General features: G+C 44.6%; 1 protein-coding gene across 3 annotated transcripts in view; it reads right to left on the minus strand.

Moving 5' to 3' along the window:
• LOC137347529 (zona pellucida-binding protein 2-like) overlaps nucleotides 1–15,677 on the minus strand; it is a 119,424-nt gene that overhangs the window by 68,518 nt on the left and 35,229 nt on the right. For all 3 annotated transcript variants that reach the window (XM_068011992.1, XM_068011985.1, XM_068011998.1), the window contains one exon: nucleotides 479–697. In XM_068011992.1, coding sequence (XP_067868093.1) covers nucleotides 479–697 — 219 coding nt within the window. The remainder of the gene's footprint in view (nucleotides 1–478; nucleotides 698–15,677) is intronic.

Raw genomic sequence — 15,677 nt, forward strand, 5'->3', positions numbered from 1 at the left:
TGTGGAAGAGCCTGTCACTCTAGAATTGGCCTTTATAGCCACTCCAGGCACTGCCCCACACACCACTGACCACCTCCAGGCGCTTACCCATTGTCTCTCGAGATAAGGAGGCCAAAGAAGAAGAAGAATGGGCCCCTGATGGATGGATGTGGATGTTGGACATGAACAAAATCAGTTGTTTAGCCCTACAGTTAAAATGCTTGCCAATTTTTGACCTCTAAGATCACAGCGATGGTTGATAATTGATTGAGGAACCAACAGTCATCACTGCCAATGCCAATGTGTGTGGAACTATACCAGAGTATGAGTCAGCACCTTTCGGAATGGAGACAGGGGAAGAAAAAGTAAAATTGGTGGAGAAAAATAACTAATTTCAAAGCAAAAAAAACCTCTACTTGTCTATTTCACCGAGGCTACTTTCAATTTTGTACAACACATAGGTAAGACTAAATTTTGATTTGAGATAAAGTTTACATACCAATGAATTGAAAGTTAAACATATGACTCATTGGTGTCTTTGAGGGCTTGATACTGTGACAGGCTGAATTCCAGTGATGCACTTCACACTGCAAGTCCTGGACGGCATCTTCCAGATGTTTCTGCAAATGTTTCTCAAACTTAGTAATCTCATTATTGTTGCATTTAGTTGTGTAGAAATCTGCTTCCAGACGGACACTTTTTTTGGGGTTGTGATACACTTAAAAACAAATAAGCAACAACAAATATGTTACAAGACTGCAATATGACTGATCATGGCACAAACACTAAACTGAATTGTAATAACCAAATAGAAAAAGATGCGCATTAACAGAGATTAACATCCCTCTAAGCAACATTCGAGTTTATTATCTCAGATCATGGACCTTTTGAGTTTTTCTTTCTGTTTAAAATGCATCACTGGATCTTGGGTGATGCTGCCCACTGGCTGGTGAGGAAGTCAGGATATGTGGGGAAAGTAGGCAAAGGTGGAGCATGGGGACCCATGATGACGCCTAGGATGAGGGTGAGTGCTGACTGTGAGACTTGGATTGTGTGGGTGGTGGTGGGGGGGCTACGGGTTCGGGTGGTGCACTGATTGTTTTGCAAGTCAGTGCACCTTCCCAAAGAAACTTAAATAACTAGAAAGTTAAACCCAGTGGTGAGGCATAGGCAGAAGTGATGCCGCCAGTGTGGGGCAGGACAATGGTTCTTTAAATCAAGCCACAGGCGAAGACTGGGCAGTATGTGTCATGGCAGCTGTTCCTTCAATTGTTTTTTTGCTGTAGTATAATTTGACAATTTTTTTGGTAAAATGCAATTTAGGAGAAAATTAAAATTGTAGGCAAAGATTTGCTGAACAAAAATAGAATATAAGCAATTAGAAAAGAGAAAAACAGGCTTAACAAACAGAAGAAAAAATTCAGACACAGACTCAACAGTAAAGAAATCTTATTGTAAAAATATATTAATAGAGCACACCTACAGGGAAAAAATCCTTCAGCAAACTTTTTTCTTCCAATTTTCACACCTCTTCTTCAGAAAGTACTGACTCATACCAGGATAAAGTTACCCTCAGTACATTGTCCAAATTTCATTCTTCATAATGCAATCCTACAGAGTCTCAGCAGGCTATCTGGCAGTGAGCAGCATCACAGTCAAGCCCAATGTTTTACCTGATAAATACACACACTTTCCAGCAGGATCGTTAGACAGTAACCAGGGCTATGAAAATGGGCGGAGTTTGCTTTGCAGGTTCCCCCTGCAAAAGTACGGTTTGGGGCACTGTGTTACAAATGCACATTCACATGCATAGCCTTAGGGATCAACCACACCATTAGACGCACTGTCACTGCTAGGCATTGAGAAACATCCATTATCAATGAAACTATTAGTGCAGAGGAACACACTTACCAGAGGAGAAGTGATACACGAACAGCATGCGGCTCATATACATCCAGAAAAGAAAACAATCTCGCAAGCCCACACACACTTGGTCAATCGATGGAAACTAGGACAATACTGCCCTTTGTCACCATTTAATCCATTCAATCCAGAGCAAACTGTCTGCCATAACTGTAGCTACACTTCAAATATTCCTTCATTGTCTGTTAAGTGTTTTGGGACTTCCTGAGGTTACGAAAAGCTCTATATAAATGCAAGTTTTTCTTTCTTTCTTTCTATTTCTACCACTCCGAAACAGCAGTAGCCACGCACCAGTATAATAATATGGTGAAACACTGGTGTGTATATTGTTAGACTGAGATTGGAGGAATGCACTGTCTTTCTCTAGTTCCACTACTCCTCTGGTCACAACGTATCTTTGTATGTTTTACCCAGTTACTGATACGATTAATTACATACGTCATCCATATTAGTTTCAGAATTTTAAAAATCCGCCAACCAGGTTTCTTTAATAGATAACAAAATTATTGATTTATTATAAAACAAGACTTATTCAATAAAGATGCAAATGGAATAGTGTAGGTCAGATGGTTTCAAAGGTCGGCGCAACATCGAGGGCCGAAGGGCCTGTACTGCGCTGTAATGTTCTAATTCTAAAAGCTTATTAACACACAGTTTGAAATATGAAAGTATAAATATATACCCGTCTAAAATAACCTAACACACACACACACTGGTTAAAGGAAGAAAATAAAGAAAAATGAAAAAACTGGCTCTGCAGAGACCAACTTTAAAAAAATACTTTGGCCAAGTTATTGCCAATTCTTGAAGAAAAAGGATAAGGTTTGGAATGTTCCAGATGGCCTTTGGTCTGGCATCCGGGTACGCATAGACGGCTGTCACTGGGATTTTTCTGGAGCAGTTATAGGATCATAGGAAATAGGAGCCTGCTCCACCATTCAAACAGATCATGGCTGATCATCCACCTCTACGCCATTTTTCCCCACTATCCCCAAAGCCCTTGATTTCATTAGTATTCAGAAATCTATCGATTTCTGTCTTGAACATGCTGAATAATTGAGCTTCCACAGCCCTCTGGGGCAGAGAATTCCAAAGATTCATCACCCTCTGAGTAAAGAAATTCCTCCTCATCTGAGTCTTAAATGGCCTACCCCTTATTCTGAGACTGTGTCCCCTGGTTTTAGACACACCAGCCAGAGGAAACATCCTATCCATATATACCCTGTCACGCCCTGTAAGAATTTTGTAAGTTTCAATGAGATCACCTTTTATTCTTCGAAACTCACAGAGAATACAGGCCCAGTTTCTGCAATCTCTCCTCATAAGGCAATCCCGCCATCCCAGGGATTAATCTGGTGAACTGATCCTTAAGGTATCCCACTAGTAACAGCCTGCCATCCTGACAATGACCCATTTATTCCTACTCTCTGCTGGAAATTATTATTAAAAAAGACTTAGCATTGCACTTGGAAAAGCATAGTATGATTAGAACAAATCAGCATGGTTTTACTAAAGGGAGATCCTGTTTGACAAAATTATTAGAGTTTTTTGAGGATGTAACTGGTAGGGTAGATAAAGTAGATGTAGTGTACCTGGATTTCCAAAAGGCATTCGATAAGGTGCCACATAAAAGATTAATAGGCAAGATAAGGGCTCATGGTGTTGGGGGTAATATATTAACATGGATAGATGATTGGTTAACAGACAGGAAGCAAAGATTGGACATAAATGGGGCATTTTCAAGTTGGCAGGCAGTGAATAGTGGGGTGCCGCAAGGATCAGTGCTGGGGCCTCTGCTATTTACACTCTATATTAATGACTTGGATGAAGAAACAGAGAGTAATGTATCTAAGTTGGCTGCTGATACAAAGCTCGGTGGAAAGGTAAGCTGTGGGGACGATGCAGAGAGGCTGCAAAGAGATATAGACAGGTTAAGTGAGTGGGCAACAAAATGGCAAATGGAGTATAATGCAGGGAAGTGTGAAGTTGTTCACTTTGGTCGTAAAAATAGAAAAGCAGAATATTTTTTAAATGGTGTGAAATTGATAAGTGTGATGTTCAGAGACTTGGGGGGTACTGGTACAAGGAACGCACAAAGTTAACATGCAGGTGAAACAGGCTATTAGGAAGGCAAATGGCATGTTGGCCTTTATTGCAAGGGGATTGGAGTACAGGAATAAAGAAGTCTTACTAAAATTGTACAGGGCTTTGGTGAGACCACACATGGAATACTGTCATAGAGTCATAGACAGATACAGCACTGAAACAGGTCCTTCGGCCCACCGAGTCTGTGCCGACCATCAACCATCCATTTATACTAATCCTACATTAATCGCATATTCCCTACCACATCCCCACCTTCCCTCAATTCTCCTACCACCTACCTACACTAGGGGCAATTTACAATGGCCAATTTACCTATCAACTTGCAAATCTTTGGCTGTGGGAGGAAACTGGAGCACCCGGCGGAAACCCACGCAGTCACAGAGAGAACTTGCAAGCTCCGCACAGGCAGTACCCAGAACTGAACCCAGGTCACTGGAGCTGTGAGGCTGCAGTGCTAACCACTGTGCCGCCCAAAACGGTGTGCAGTTTTGGTCTCCACATTGGCAACCACGCTCTGGAAGTGGTTCAAGAGTTCACCTACCTAGGCTCAACTATCACCAGGAACTTGTCTTTCAATGCAGAAATCAACAAGCGCATGGAAAGGCGTCCGCTGCTATGTCCAGACTGGCCAAGAGGGTGTGGGAAAATGGCGCACTGACACGGAACGCAAAAGTCCGAGTGTTTCAAGCCTGTGTCCTCAGTACCTTGCTCTATGACAGCGAGGCCCGGACAACGTATGTCAGCCAAGAGCAACGTCTCAACTCATTCCATCTTTGCTTCCTCCGGAGAATCCTTGGCATCAGGTGGCAGGACCGTATCTCCAATGCAGAAGTCCTCGAGGCAGCCAACATCCTCAGCATATACACCCTACTGAGCCGGCGGCGCTTGAGATGGCTTGGCCATGTGAGCCGCATGGAAGATGGCAGGGTCCCCAAGGACGCATTGTACAGCGAAATCGTCAGTGGTATCAGACACACTGGCCGTCCAAGACGTCAAAGACGTCTGCAAACGCGACATGAATTCCTGTGACATTGACTACAAGTCGTGGGAGTCCGTTGCCAGTAATTGCCAGAGCTGGTGGACAGCCATAAAGGCGGGGCTAAACAGTGGCGAGTCGAAGAGACTTAGCAGTTGGCAGGAAAAAAGACAGAAGCGCAAGGAGAGAGCCAACTGTGTAACAGCCCCGACAACCAATTTTACCTGCAGCGCCTGTGGAAGAGTCTGTCGCTCTAGAATTGGCCTTTATAGCCACTCCAGGCGCTGCTCCACAAACCACCTCTAGGTGCTTACCCATTGTCTCTTGAGACAAGGAGGCCAGAGAAGAAGACTTGCACTAGAGGCGGTGCAGCGAAGATTTACTAAATTGGTCCTTGGGATGAGGGGGTTTTCGTATGATGAGGGGCTGTGTAAATTGGGCTTATAGTCTCTGTAGTTTAGAAGAATGAGAGGCGATCTAATTGAGATATACAAGATTCTGAAAGGGCTTGATAGGGTAAAAGCTGAGAGATTGTTTCCGCTGGTCGGGGAATCTTGAACACGGGGGCATAGTCTCAGGATAAGGGGCCGATCATTCAGGACTGAGATGAGGAGAAATTACTACACTCAAAGGGTTTTGAATCTTTGGAATTCTCTACCCCGGAGGGTTGTGGATGCTCCATCATTTAAGGCTGGGCTCGACAGATATTTGGTCTCGCAGGGAATCAACGGATATGGGGAGCAGGCAGGAAAGTGGAATTGAAGCCCAAGATCAGCCATAATGGTGGAGCAGGCTCGATGGGCCACATGGTCTACTTCTGCTCCTATTTCTTGTCTTCTTGTGTTTCTGTCTGTCAACCAATTCTCAATCCAGTGCAGTGTATTACTCCCAATCCCATGTGCTCTGATTTTGTTTACCAACCTCCTGTGTGGGACCTTATCAAAAGCCTTCTGAAAATCCAAATCCACCTCATTCACTTGTTCTCCTTTATCTATGCTACAAGTAGCATCCTCAAAGAAATTCAACAGGTTTGTCAAACATGATTTCCCTTTCATAAATCCATGTTGACTCTGCCAAATCATATCATTATTTTCCAATTGTCCAGTTATCTCATAATAGATTCGAACATTTTCCCTACTACTGACGTCAAACTAACCGGTCTGTAGTTCTCGAACATACGAATTAGGAGCAGAAATAGGTCATTCGCCCCTCAAGCCTGCTCCGCCATTCAATAAGATCATGGCTGATCTGTATGTGCTTCGAATTCCACACTCCCATCTACCCCCGATAACCTTTGATTCCCTTACCTAACAAGAATCTATCTAGTTCCACCTTAAAAATATTCAATGACCCCGCCTCCACCAGAGGCAGACAGTTCCAAAGTCTCACAACTCTCAGAAAAAAATTCTCCTCATCTCTGTCCTAAAAGGGCGACCCCTAGTTCTGGACTCGCCCACAATAGAAACATCCTTTCCACATCCACAGTGTCAAGACCGTTCAGGGTCTTATATACTTCAATCAAGTCTCCCATCAATCTTATAATCTCCAGTGAAAATAAGCCCAGTCTGTCCAACCTTTCCTCATAAGACAACCCGCTCATTCCAGGTATCAATCTAGTAAGCTTCCTCTGAACTGCCTCCAACGCATTTACATCCTTCCTTAAATAAGGAGACCAAAACTGCACACAGTATTTGAGATGTGGTCTCACCAATGCCCTGTATAACTGAAGCATAACATCCTTACCTTTATTTTCAATTCCTCTCGTAATAAAGGATAGCATTCCATTAGCCTTCTTTATTACTTACTGTACCTGCATACAAACTTTTTGTGACTCATGCACTGGAACAACTAGATCCCTCCACACCCCAGAATTCTGCAGTCATTTTCCGTATAATACGCTGCTTTTTTATTCTTCCTGCCAAACTTCACATTTTACCACATTATACTCCATCTGCCAGATTTTTTCCCACTCACTCAACCTATCTATAATCGGTTTGCAACCTCCTTATGTCCTCTTCACAACATACTTTCCCACCTATCTTTATGTCATCTGCAAATTTAGCTACCATGCCATCACTCCCCTCATCTCTCTCGCTCCCTTCTTAAATAGTGGGATTACATTTCTATTTTCCAGTCTGCAGGAACCCTTCCAGAATCTACAGCATTTTGAAAGATAACCACCAATGCATCCACTATCTCTATAGCCACCTCCTCAATACTCTGGGATGTAGCTCACCTGGTCCAGGGGATTTACCAATTTTCAATCCACTTAATTTTTCGAGTACTACGTCTTCATTGATACCAATTACTTTCAGTTCCTCATTTTTACAAGTCCCTTGGTTCCCTAGTATTTCTGGGAGATTTTCTGTGTCTTCCTCTGTGAAGACAGACACAAAGTAATTGTTTAGTCTCGCTGCCATTCCCTTATTCTCCACCCCAAACTCTCCTGTCTCCGCCTGCAATGGACCCACATTCGTCTTTGCAAATAGTTTCCTTTTCACATACCTAAAGAAGCTTTTACAGTCCGCCTTTATATTTCTAGCTAGCTTACATCAATTATCTCTTTTCCCTTTCTTTATCAGTTTCTCGGTCCTCCTTTGTTGGACTCTAAAAAATTGCTCCCAATCCTCGGGTTTACCACTTTTTCTGGCGACCTTATAAGCCACTTCCTTTGACCTAATGCAATCCTTAACTTCTTTTGTTAGCCACAGTTGATTCACCTTTCCTGCTGGGTTTTGTGTCTTAGAGGAATGTAGATTTGTTGTAAACCTTGAAATATTTCTTTAAACACTAGTCATTGCCTGTCTATCGTCAAATCTTTTAATGTATTTTCCCAATCCACCATAGTCAACCTGCTCCTCATACCTTCATAGTTTCCATTTGTTCTGTTCAGGAGACATTGAGGAGTTGTCTTGCAGGCTTTTTGAGAGAATTACTGCAGCAGTGGTTTCAACTATCACACTGGATTCTCAGAAGATTTTCCAAAACAGGTGGAAAAGGATGAGTTGGGTGGCTTCTCTCTTAGCAGGCTACAAACCAACTGAACATTCAAACAGTCCAAGCCAAAACTCCTGACAACCATAAACCTAGAATTATGACTTCTCTGTAAACAACTCCAATAGCCAGCAAGGCTCCTTAAGTTTATTTTAGCACTTCAGTGTCTCTTCCAGTAAGTGTTTTTTTAAAATCCAAACGGACTTTCCAGTAACCTTAGAAAAAACAAATCCAGGCATTTGCTCGGTCTTTCAAATGAACAAATTTTCACAACCTTTTAAACATGAGTCCTCAAAAAATATGAATAATGGAAGCACCTTCATGACAATATATATATATATATATATATATAAATAAAATATATGCATATATAATTAGATGTGTGTATATGTATATTATAAACACACAACTCAGTGAACACATATCCATTCAGCACCATTACAGGCAGGTCAGTTCATGAACAAACATAGAACACAAAACACTCAATAAACACCAGTTGGAAAGACACTGGACCATTCCTACCCATTGTAGGTTCTAGTTAAAACGGGTCCAGAAAATGATTAATAATATTTATGAACATTCAATCCAATATAAGTGTAGCTAAGGTCAGCTGACCCATAAAACATGGAGTTAAAAGCTTCACTTTCATCCACAAAAATAGCTAGAGGCAGAATAAAACATAATGCAAGTGCTTCAACTGTACTCAGTCCTTTGCTCCGCAGCCAATGAAGTAGACATTTATGACAATGGGACCAATATGATATTTGTCTGACAAATACCGAGTTAGAGATGCTTTGAGAACATAAGAACATAAGAAATAGGAGCAGGAGTAGTCCATATGGCGCATTGAGCCTGCTGTAGTATTTAACAAGCTATCTCATTTTGGGATGCATTCCCTTCATGATCTTCTAAGTCATTATGATTAAGATCGCTGTACTTCTTTCAACACGATGATTTAAAAGGCTAGCGTTTAGTTATATTGGTATTTCAGCTATCCCGAAAGCCATCAAAACTTACTCCACAGACTGCGTTTTGGACATCTCAATATAGAATGATCTGTGATGGAGCAACCTTTTGGGATGACGCAGTCTCGCCTTTCAGCAATTTTGGTGGAGTCGTCGGCTACTGTGTAGTGGCTACCGCCCAAAAGTGGCAGGTTATGAATTGAGATTGCAAATTAGCCAACTGAAGGGCAGAAAGCAATTTTGGATGGGAAATCAAAGGGAACACGCAGGGTCACAACATGAAGAAGAAGCGCCATCGCAGCGGGGAGCCAGTTTTAGAGACTGGTGCATTTTATAGAAGTTTATAAAGGGGAGAAAGGATCAGAGCGCTCTTCATTCAGTGGCACAGTGGTCATTGAGTGTGTAGAGGTCGAGGCAAGTTTGATCTGTAGGCACTGGACCAAACGGGTGGGGGGAGGGGGGGGGGGGGAGGGGGGGGTGAATGAACCTCCAGAGGTTAGTGAGGCATAGCAAGGCCATCCCTGAACATGGAGCTGAGCTACTCAGTATTGGAGATGAGCAGCGATTGAAGAGCAGCCGCTCCAATAGCAAATACAGCCCATTGGTCCTGAGGCTCACAGAGGTGATGTATAAGGGACAGGGAGGGCACAAAGGTGATATCTTCACCATAAGGGTGTCCTTCCAAAGAATCAGCTTCCTGGAAATGACAGGGTATCAGTGTCACTTGACTTTGCACCTATCAAGGCAAATGGTAGCAGAATTGTGTGCCCTTGTGAAAGAGCACCTCATTCCTCCTCGGCAGCATGGGCATGCACTGCCAGTAGCCGTTCAAGTGAGAGTGGCCTTGAACTTCTTTGCCTCTGGGTCCTGTTAATGGGTGCCAGCGAACCTGACTAGCATCTCGCAAGTGGCTGCCCATCACAGCATAAGGCAGGTCATGGATGCCCGGTTTGAGAGGGCATCGAATTACATTGTCCACCACTGATGGGGCCACACAGGCACAGAGGACAGTGGGATTTACCTCCATCTCTGGACTCCCTCAGGTGCAGGGGGTTATTGACTGCATCCATGTGGCCATCAAGGCACTGGCTGAGCAGCTGGGAGCATTTAAAAATAGGAAGGGATTCCACTCCCTCAACGTTCAGCTGGTGAGCAACCACCATAAGCATTTCCGGCAGGTGTGTGCAGTGTTTCCTGGCAGCTGCCATGACGCCTTCATCCTCGGGCAATCGCAGGTGCCGTAGCTGTTCAGAGCACCAGAGAGAATACGTGGATGGCTGCTAGGGGACAAGGACAATCCTTTGAAGAAATGGCTGCTGACACCTGTGTGCTACAACTGCTGCCATCTCAGCACAAGGGCCACCAAACAGCAGCCCATTGGACTCTTGAAGATGCAGTTCCGGTGCCTTGACTGGTTAGGGGGCGCCCACCAGTTTGCTTCCTTAAGGGTCTCTTGGATTGTGGTGGTCTGCTGTGCTCTTCATTCCCTGGCCCTCCGTAGAGGTGTGGATCTTGAAGAGCGAGATGTGGAGGAGTGGCACACTTCCTCAGAGGAGAAAGAAGAGAAGGAAGAAATAGCAGAGCAGGGTCAACCAGCCTTGTAAGGCCTTCCACAGGTCTGGCTGAGCCCTCAAAGCACTTAACCGGATGGAAGGGAGGCTTGGGCTGCACTAATACAGGCACGTTTCTCCTGAGGACCCCTCATCCTGGAAGGCACTCGACTCAGAAACTCACCCTTCTCAGAGGGAGGGAGCACAACAATGAGGCGCACGATGCATAGACTTTCTATTGTTCGCCATACTGCCTGGAAGAAAAATTTCCACCCGTCACACAATATCCACAAACACACACATTTGTATCACTTCTTGTGCCTTAATGCCATCAAATATTGGAATCACACAAGTCTGGGCCCAATCATCAACCTTCTCATTTCAGTGAGTCCTTATAACTGAATATAACAATAAAAAGTCACCCAAGTGAGCTACTACTACCAACATGGCACCTTCCACTCTCGGCTGTTCCTACGGGGTACTCCCCCTGTGGATAAGGAAGAGGTGGAGGCAGGCTACTTATGTGTGTGTGAATGCGGCTGAGATGCCCCTGGTGTTCATCCTCGTTGTCGCGATGCCAGTGAGGGCTCTGCCACAGGCTGCCTCATCTGCATCGATGTCTCAGTCAGAGCCTTCCTGCATAAATGGTGCCTCAGTCAGAGGGACCAAGAGGGTGGCTGACGATGGCACTGTCCAGTGAGGGGTGGACCCCTCAACATCATCTGACTCCCTCAGACCTTTCATGGTTTGCATAAATGTTAGAGGGATCCACCAGCTGGGTGCACCTAGCATCCACTTTATACATCTTTGTGCCATCAGTGCCACTGACTGGTCAATGCTACAGAATGTGGCATACATTCAGTGCATGTCAGTGCTCTGTTCCTGCATCCAGTCAGTGCAATGTTTGTGCAATGTCACATATGGCTCTCCACGAGATTGGCCACTCTCTCAACAGATGAGCTCATGGGCTCATATGCCTGAGACACAGCAGAACACATCTCATGAATGGACTGCTCCATTCTCTGTCCATGATTCCACACTGCCTCAGGGAACGCTAACATTTGGGCACACATCCCCTGCTGCTGCTCCAGGAAGATCTGCCTTGTTTGTGACTCCTGAGGCTCTGTATCTCTGCCCAGTTGAGCATGCCTGTGTTTGTCCTCCATCTTCTGAGGGGGGGGGGGGGGGGGGTGAGGAGGTACTGGTAACATCTGCCACTGCCTCCCTCACCTCCTCTGAGAAGTGTTGGTCACCCTGTGCCACCCATTCTAAACTAGAGTGAGACCCCACCAAGCTGAGTGTATCTGTGCTAGTGAAGGGGGCGCTTGACTGATGTGGCAGTGCTAGCTCGGTTGCTTCTTCCTCCACTGGAGATGATGATGATGTCACATTGTCATGCACTGGCTCTCCCTCCACAACTGACCTTGTGGGTAGAGATAAGATGCTGGTTAGGAAACTCACATCTGTCAGCAACTGCTTCTGCAGAGCTGAAGCAGGCCATTAGAGCTCAAATGTTGGCATGGAGGAAACCGAGGAGGAGGGAGCTCCATCCCCATCACCTGGAGATGGTAAGATCAATTCACCCCCATCTTGGACAGACTCCCATTTCACCATTGCCGACTTCCTGATGTGCTGTCATCCTGGCAATGTCAAGGGCTTCCTCCTCCATGGACATTAGAATTGCTAGATGGGACACTCCACCGCCTGAACGAGCCCTTTCTCTGGAATTGTATGCTCTTATAGAATGATAGAATGGTTACAGACAGAAGAATGCCATGTGGCCTGGCGTATCTGTGCTGGTTCTCTGCAAGAGCTACTCAGCTAGTCCCACTCTCCTGCCTTTTCCTCGTAGCCCTGCAATTATTTTCCATTCAGATAATTATCCAATTCCCTTTTGAAAGCCACTATTGAATCTGTCTCCAACACACTCTCTGGCAGTGCATTCTAGATCCTAACCACTCACTGCATAAAAATGTTTTCCTCATGTCACCTCTGGTTCTTTTGCCAATCACCTTGAATCGGTGTCCTCTGGTTCTCAACACTTCTGCCAAAGGGAATAGTTTCTCCCTATCTACTCCGTCCAGGTCCCTCATGATTTTGAGCATCTCAACCAAATCTCATCTCAACCTTCTCTTCTCTAAAGAGAACATCTCCAATCTATCCACATAACTGGTCCCTCATCCCTAGAGCCATTCTTGTAAATCTTTTCTGCAGCCTCTCCAATGCCTTTACATCCTTCCCAAAATATGGTGCCCAGAATTGGACACAATACTCTACTGGAGGTCAAACTAGTATTTTATAAAGGTACACCATAACTTGCTTGCTTTGTACTCTATACCTCTATTTATAAAGCCCAGAATTCCATATGCCTTAACCGCTTTCTCAACCTGCCCTGTCACCTTCAATGATTTGTGCACATATACCCCCGATCCCTCTGCTCCTACACCCCCTTTAGAATTATATCCTTTATTTGTAGTGCCTTTCCTCATTCTTCCTACTAAAATATATCACTTTACACTTTTCTATATTAAATTTTCATCTTCCGCGTATCCGCCAATTCCACCAGCCTACATGCTCTTGAAGTCTATCACTAACCTCCTCACAGTTCACAACACTTCCAAGTTTTGTGTCATCTGCAAATTTTGAAATTGTGCCCTGCATACCCAAGTCAAGGTCATGAATATATATCAAGAAAAGCAGTGGTCCTAACACTGACCCCTGGGAAACCCCACTATATAGTTCCAAAAACAACCATTCTCCACAATTCTCTGTTTCCTGTCAATCAGCCGACTTTGTATCGATATTGCCACGCACCTTTTATTCCATGGGCTTCAACTTTGCTGACAAGCCTCTTGTGTGGCACTTTATCAAATGCCCTTTGGAAGCCCATCTACACCACATTAACTGCATTACCCTCAGTTATTTCATCGAAAAACTCAAGCAGGTTAGTTAAGCACAATTTTCCTTTAACAAACCCATGCTGACTTTCCTTAATTAATCCACATTTGTCCAAGTGACTGTTAATTTTGTCCCAGATTATCATTTCTAAAATTTTCCCACCACCCAACTTAAGCTGACTGGATTATAGTTGCTGTGTTTATCTGTACAAAGGTGCAACATTTGCAATTCTCCAGTCCTCTGGCAACACCCCTATATCTAAAAGGAGGATAAGAAGATTATGGCCAGTGCTTCCACAATTTCAACCCTTACTTCCCTCAGTATCCTTGGATGCATGTGATCCAGTTCTGGTGATTTATCAAATTTAAGTACAGCCAGCCTTTTCAATACCTACGCTTTATGAATTTTTAAGCCCTTCCAGTGTCTAAACTACCTCCTCTTTTCTACAACTTTGGCAGCACCTTCTTCCTTGGTAAAGACAGATGTAAAGTATCACCTCGGCAAGGTCAAAAGCGAGAGAGTTAAGACCATGATGCCCTTCTTCACCACTTCCAGTGGGTCAAACACATGTGATTTCACTGCCTTCAGTATTGTCTCCTCCACAAGTGCCTGTGTTGTGAGCTTTGCCAAAGGCTCAGTAGTGCTCTGGGGCACACATTTTTTTCAATGTTCTGGAGCACTTTGTGCCCTCAGGCTGCCCAGCTTGTGTATCTGCTGGCCACTACAGAACTGGAGGCCTTTCATCTGGTTGTTGCATTGCACTCACCTTGCCGGCCCTCAGAAAGACATTGAAGCACTTCCGACACTGTACAACATCCTGCTGACAAAGCTGCAGCTGCTCACTTCATGAGCCACCTCCAGCCATGCTTGCTTCGTCTGGCCGACTGGCCTTCTCCTGTTGCTCTCTGGAAACAGAACACTCCGCCAGGCAGCCATCGCCTCTAGAAGTACCTCAAGGGAGGCATCACTGAGGGGAGGCTGCCCTTGCACAGGAGCCTGACATGCTGCTGGCCGGCTGCTCTCTTCTATCTTACATTTCAAGATAAATTGGTGACCACAATAATGGCTGTCATTTGCCCTTTCAATTGGGTCCGCCATGTCCAACTCCTACTTCCTCACTGCATCCGCCACCCCAACTGGATGGTGAATGTGCCAACGGACCACCACTACATGGCCATCTCTCTGAAAATTGCATCGGTCATCAGGCATCAATGCAGAGTGGGGTCAAGACCTGGAAATGGTCCCGGCATCAGGGTCTCGAGCCTTAACTGAAAATTCAACCCCTTGTGGCTGTATGGATCAATGGTTTTGTTAAGGCATGTTTGACAGGAGTCTATGGAGTTGTACTTCAGCTTATTTTGTTTTAAAAAGCCACTGGGCTTTTGAATATTAAACTGGTCACTGTGCTGATATGTGGATTACATCCACCACACACAGAATGAATGGCCAAGGTTTCAGGCAATGGTGAAAAGGAGCAGGTGGTTTGAAATGGCACTTGGTAACTGGAGCAGGTGGTGGTGATGGCAATAACAGAAATGCCTGGGACTCAAGTGGTAGCAGGAAGAACCTGTAACTTATTTTTAAAAATATCTTCAAATTTTAAAAAGTACTTACTGGATGTTTTGAGATGCCTAGAAAGGCTATCTTGACCAACGACCTACTTGGGAGGTTACAAAGGTAAATAGGCAGCAGTATCACTTACCTTGGAGACCAAATATACAGAACTCCATCAAAAGGAAGAAAAATCAGTAGAAAAAGAACAGAAATGAACTGACACAAGTATAACCATGACAGAAACCATGCAGTGGCAGCAGTGTGAACCATCTACAAGATGCACTGCAGCAACGCACCAAAGCTCCTTCGACAGCACCTTCCAAATCCGCAACCTCTACCACCTAGAAGGACAAGGGCAGCAGTTGCATGGGAACACCGCCACCTGCAAGTTCCCCTCCAAGCCACACACCATCCTGACTAGGAAATATATCGCCGTTCTTTCACTATCGCTGGGTCAAAACCCTGCAACTCCCTTCCTAACAGCACTGTGGGTGTACCTGCACCAGATGGACTGCAACGGTTCAAGAAGGTAGCTCACCACCACCTTTTCAAGGGCAATTAGGGTTGGGCGATAAATGCTGGCCTTGCCAGTGACGCCCACATCCATGAAACAAATTTTAAAAATGCAAGACTCTCAATATATGTTCCCAGACCTGAAAAGTTTTGCATTTACTTCCCAAGAAGCAGTTATTAGAACAGCTGCATTGCATTTCAAATGCAATTCAGCTGGCC

The sequence above is a fragment of the Heterodontus francisci genome, chromosome 2 (genome assembly GCF_036365525.1).
Source record: "Heterodontus francisci isolate sHetFra1 chromosome 2, sHetFra1.hap1, whole genome shotgun sequence".
Taxonomy (NCBI): Eukaryota; Metazoa; Chordata; class Chondrichthyes; order Heterodontiformes; family Heterodontidae; genus Heterodontus; species Heterodontus francisci.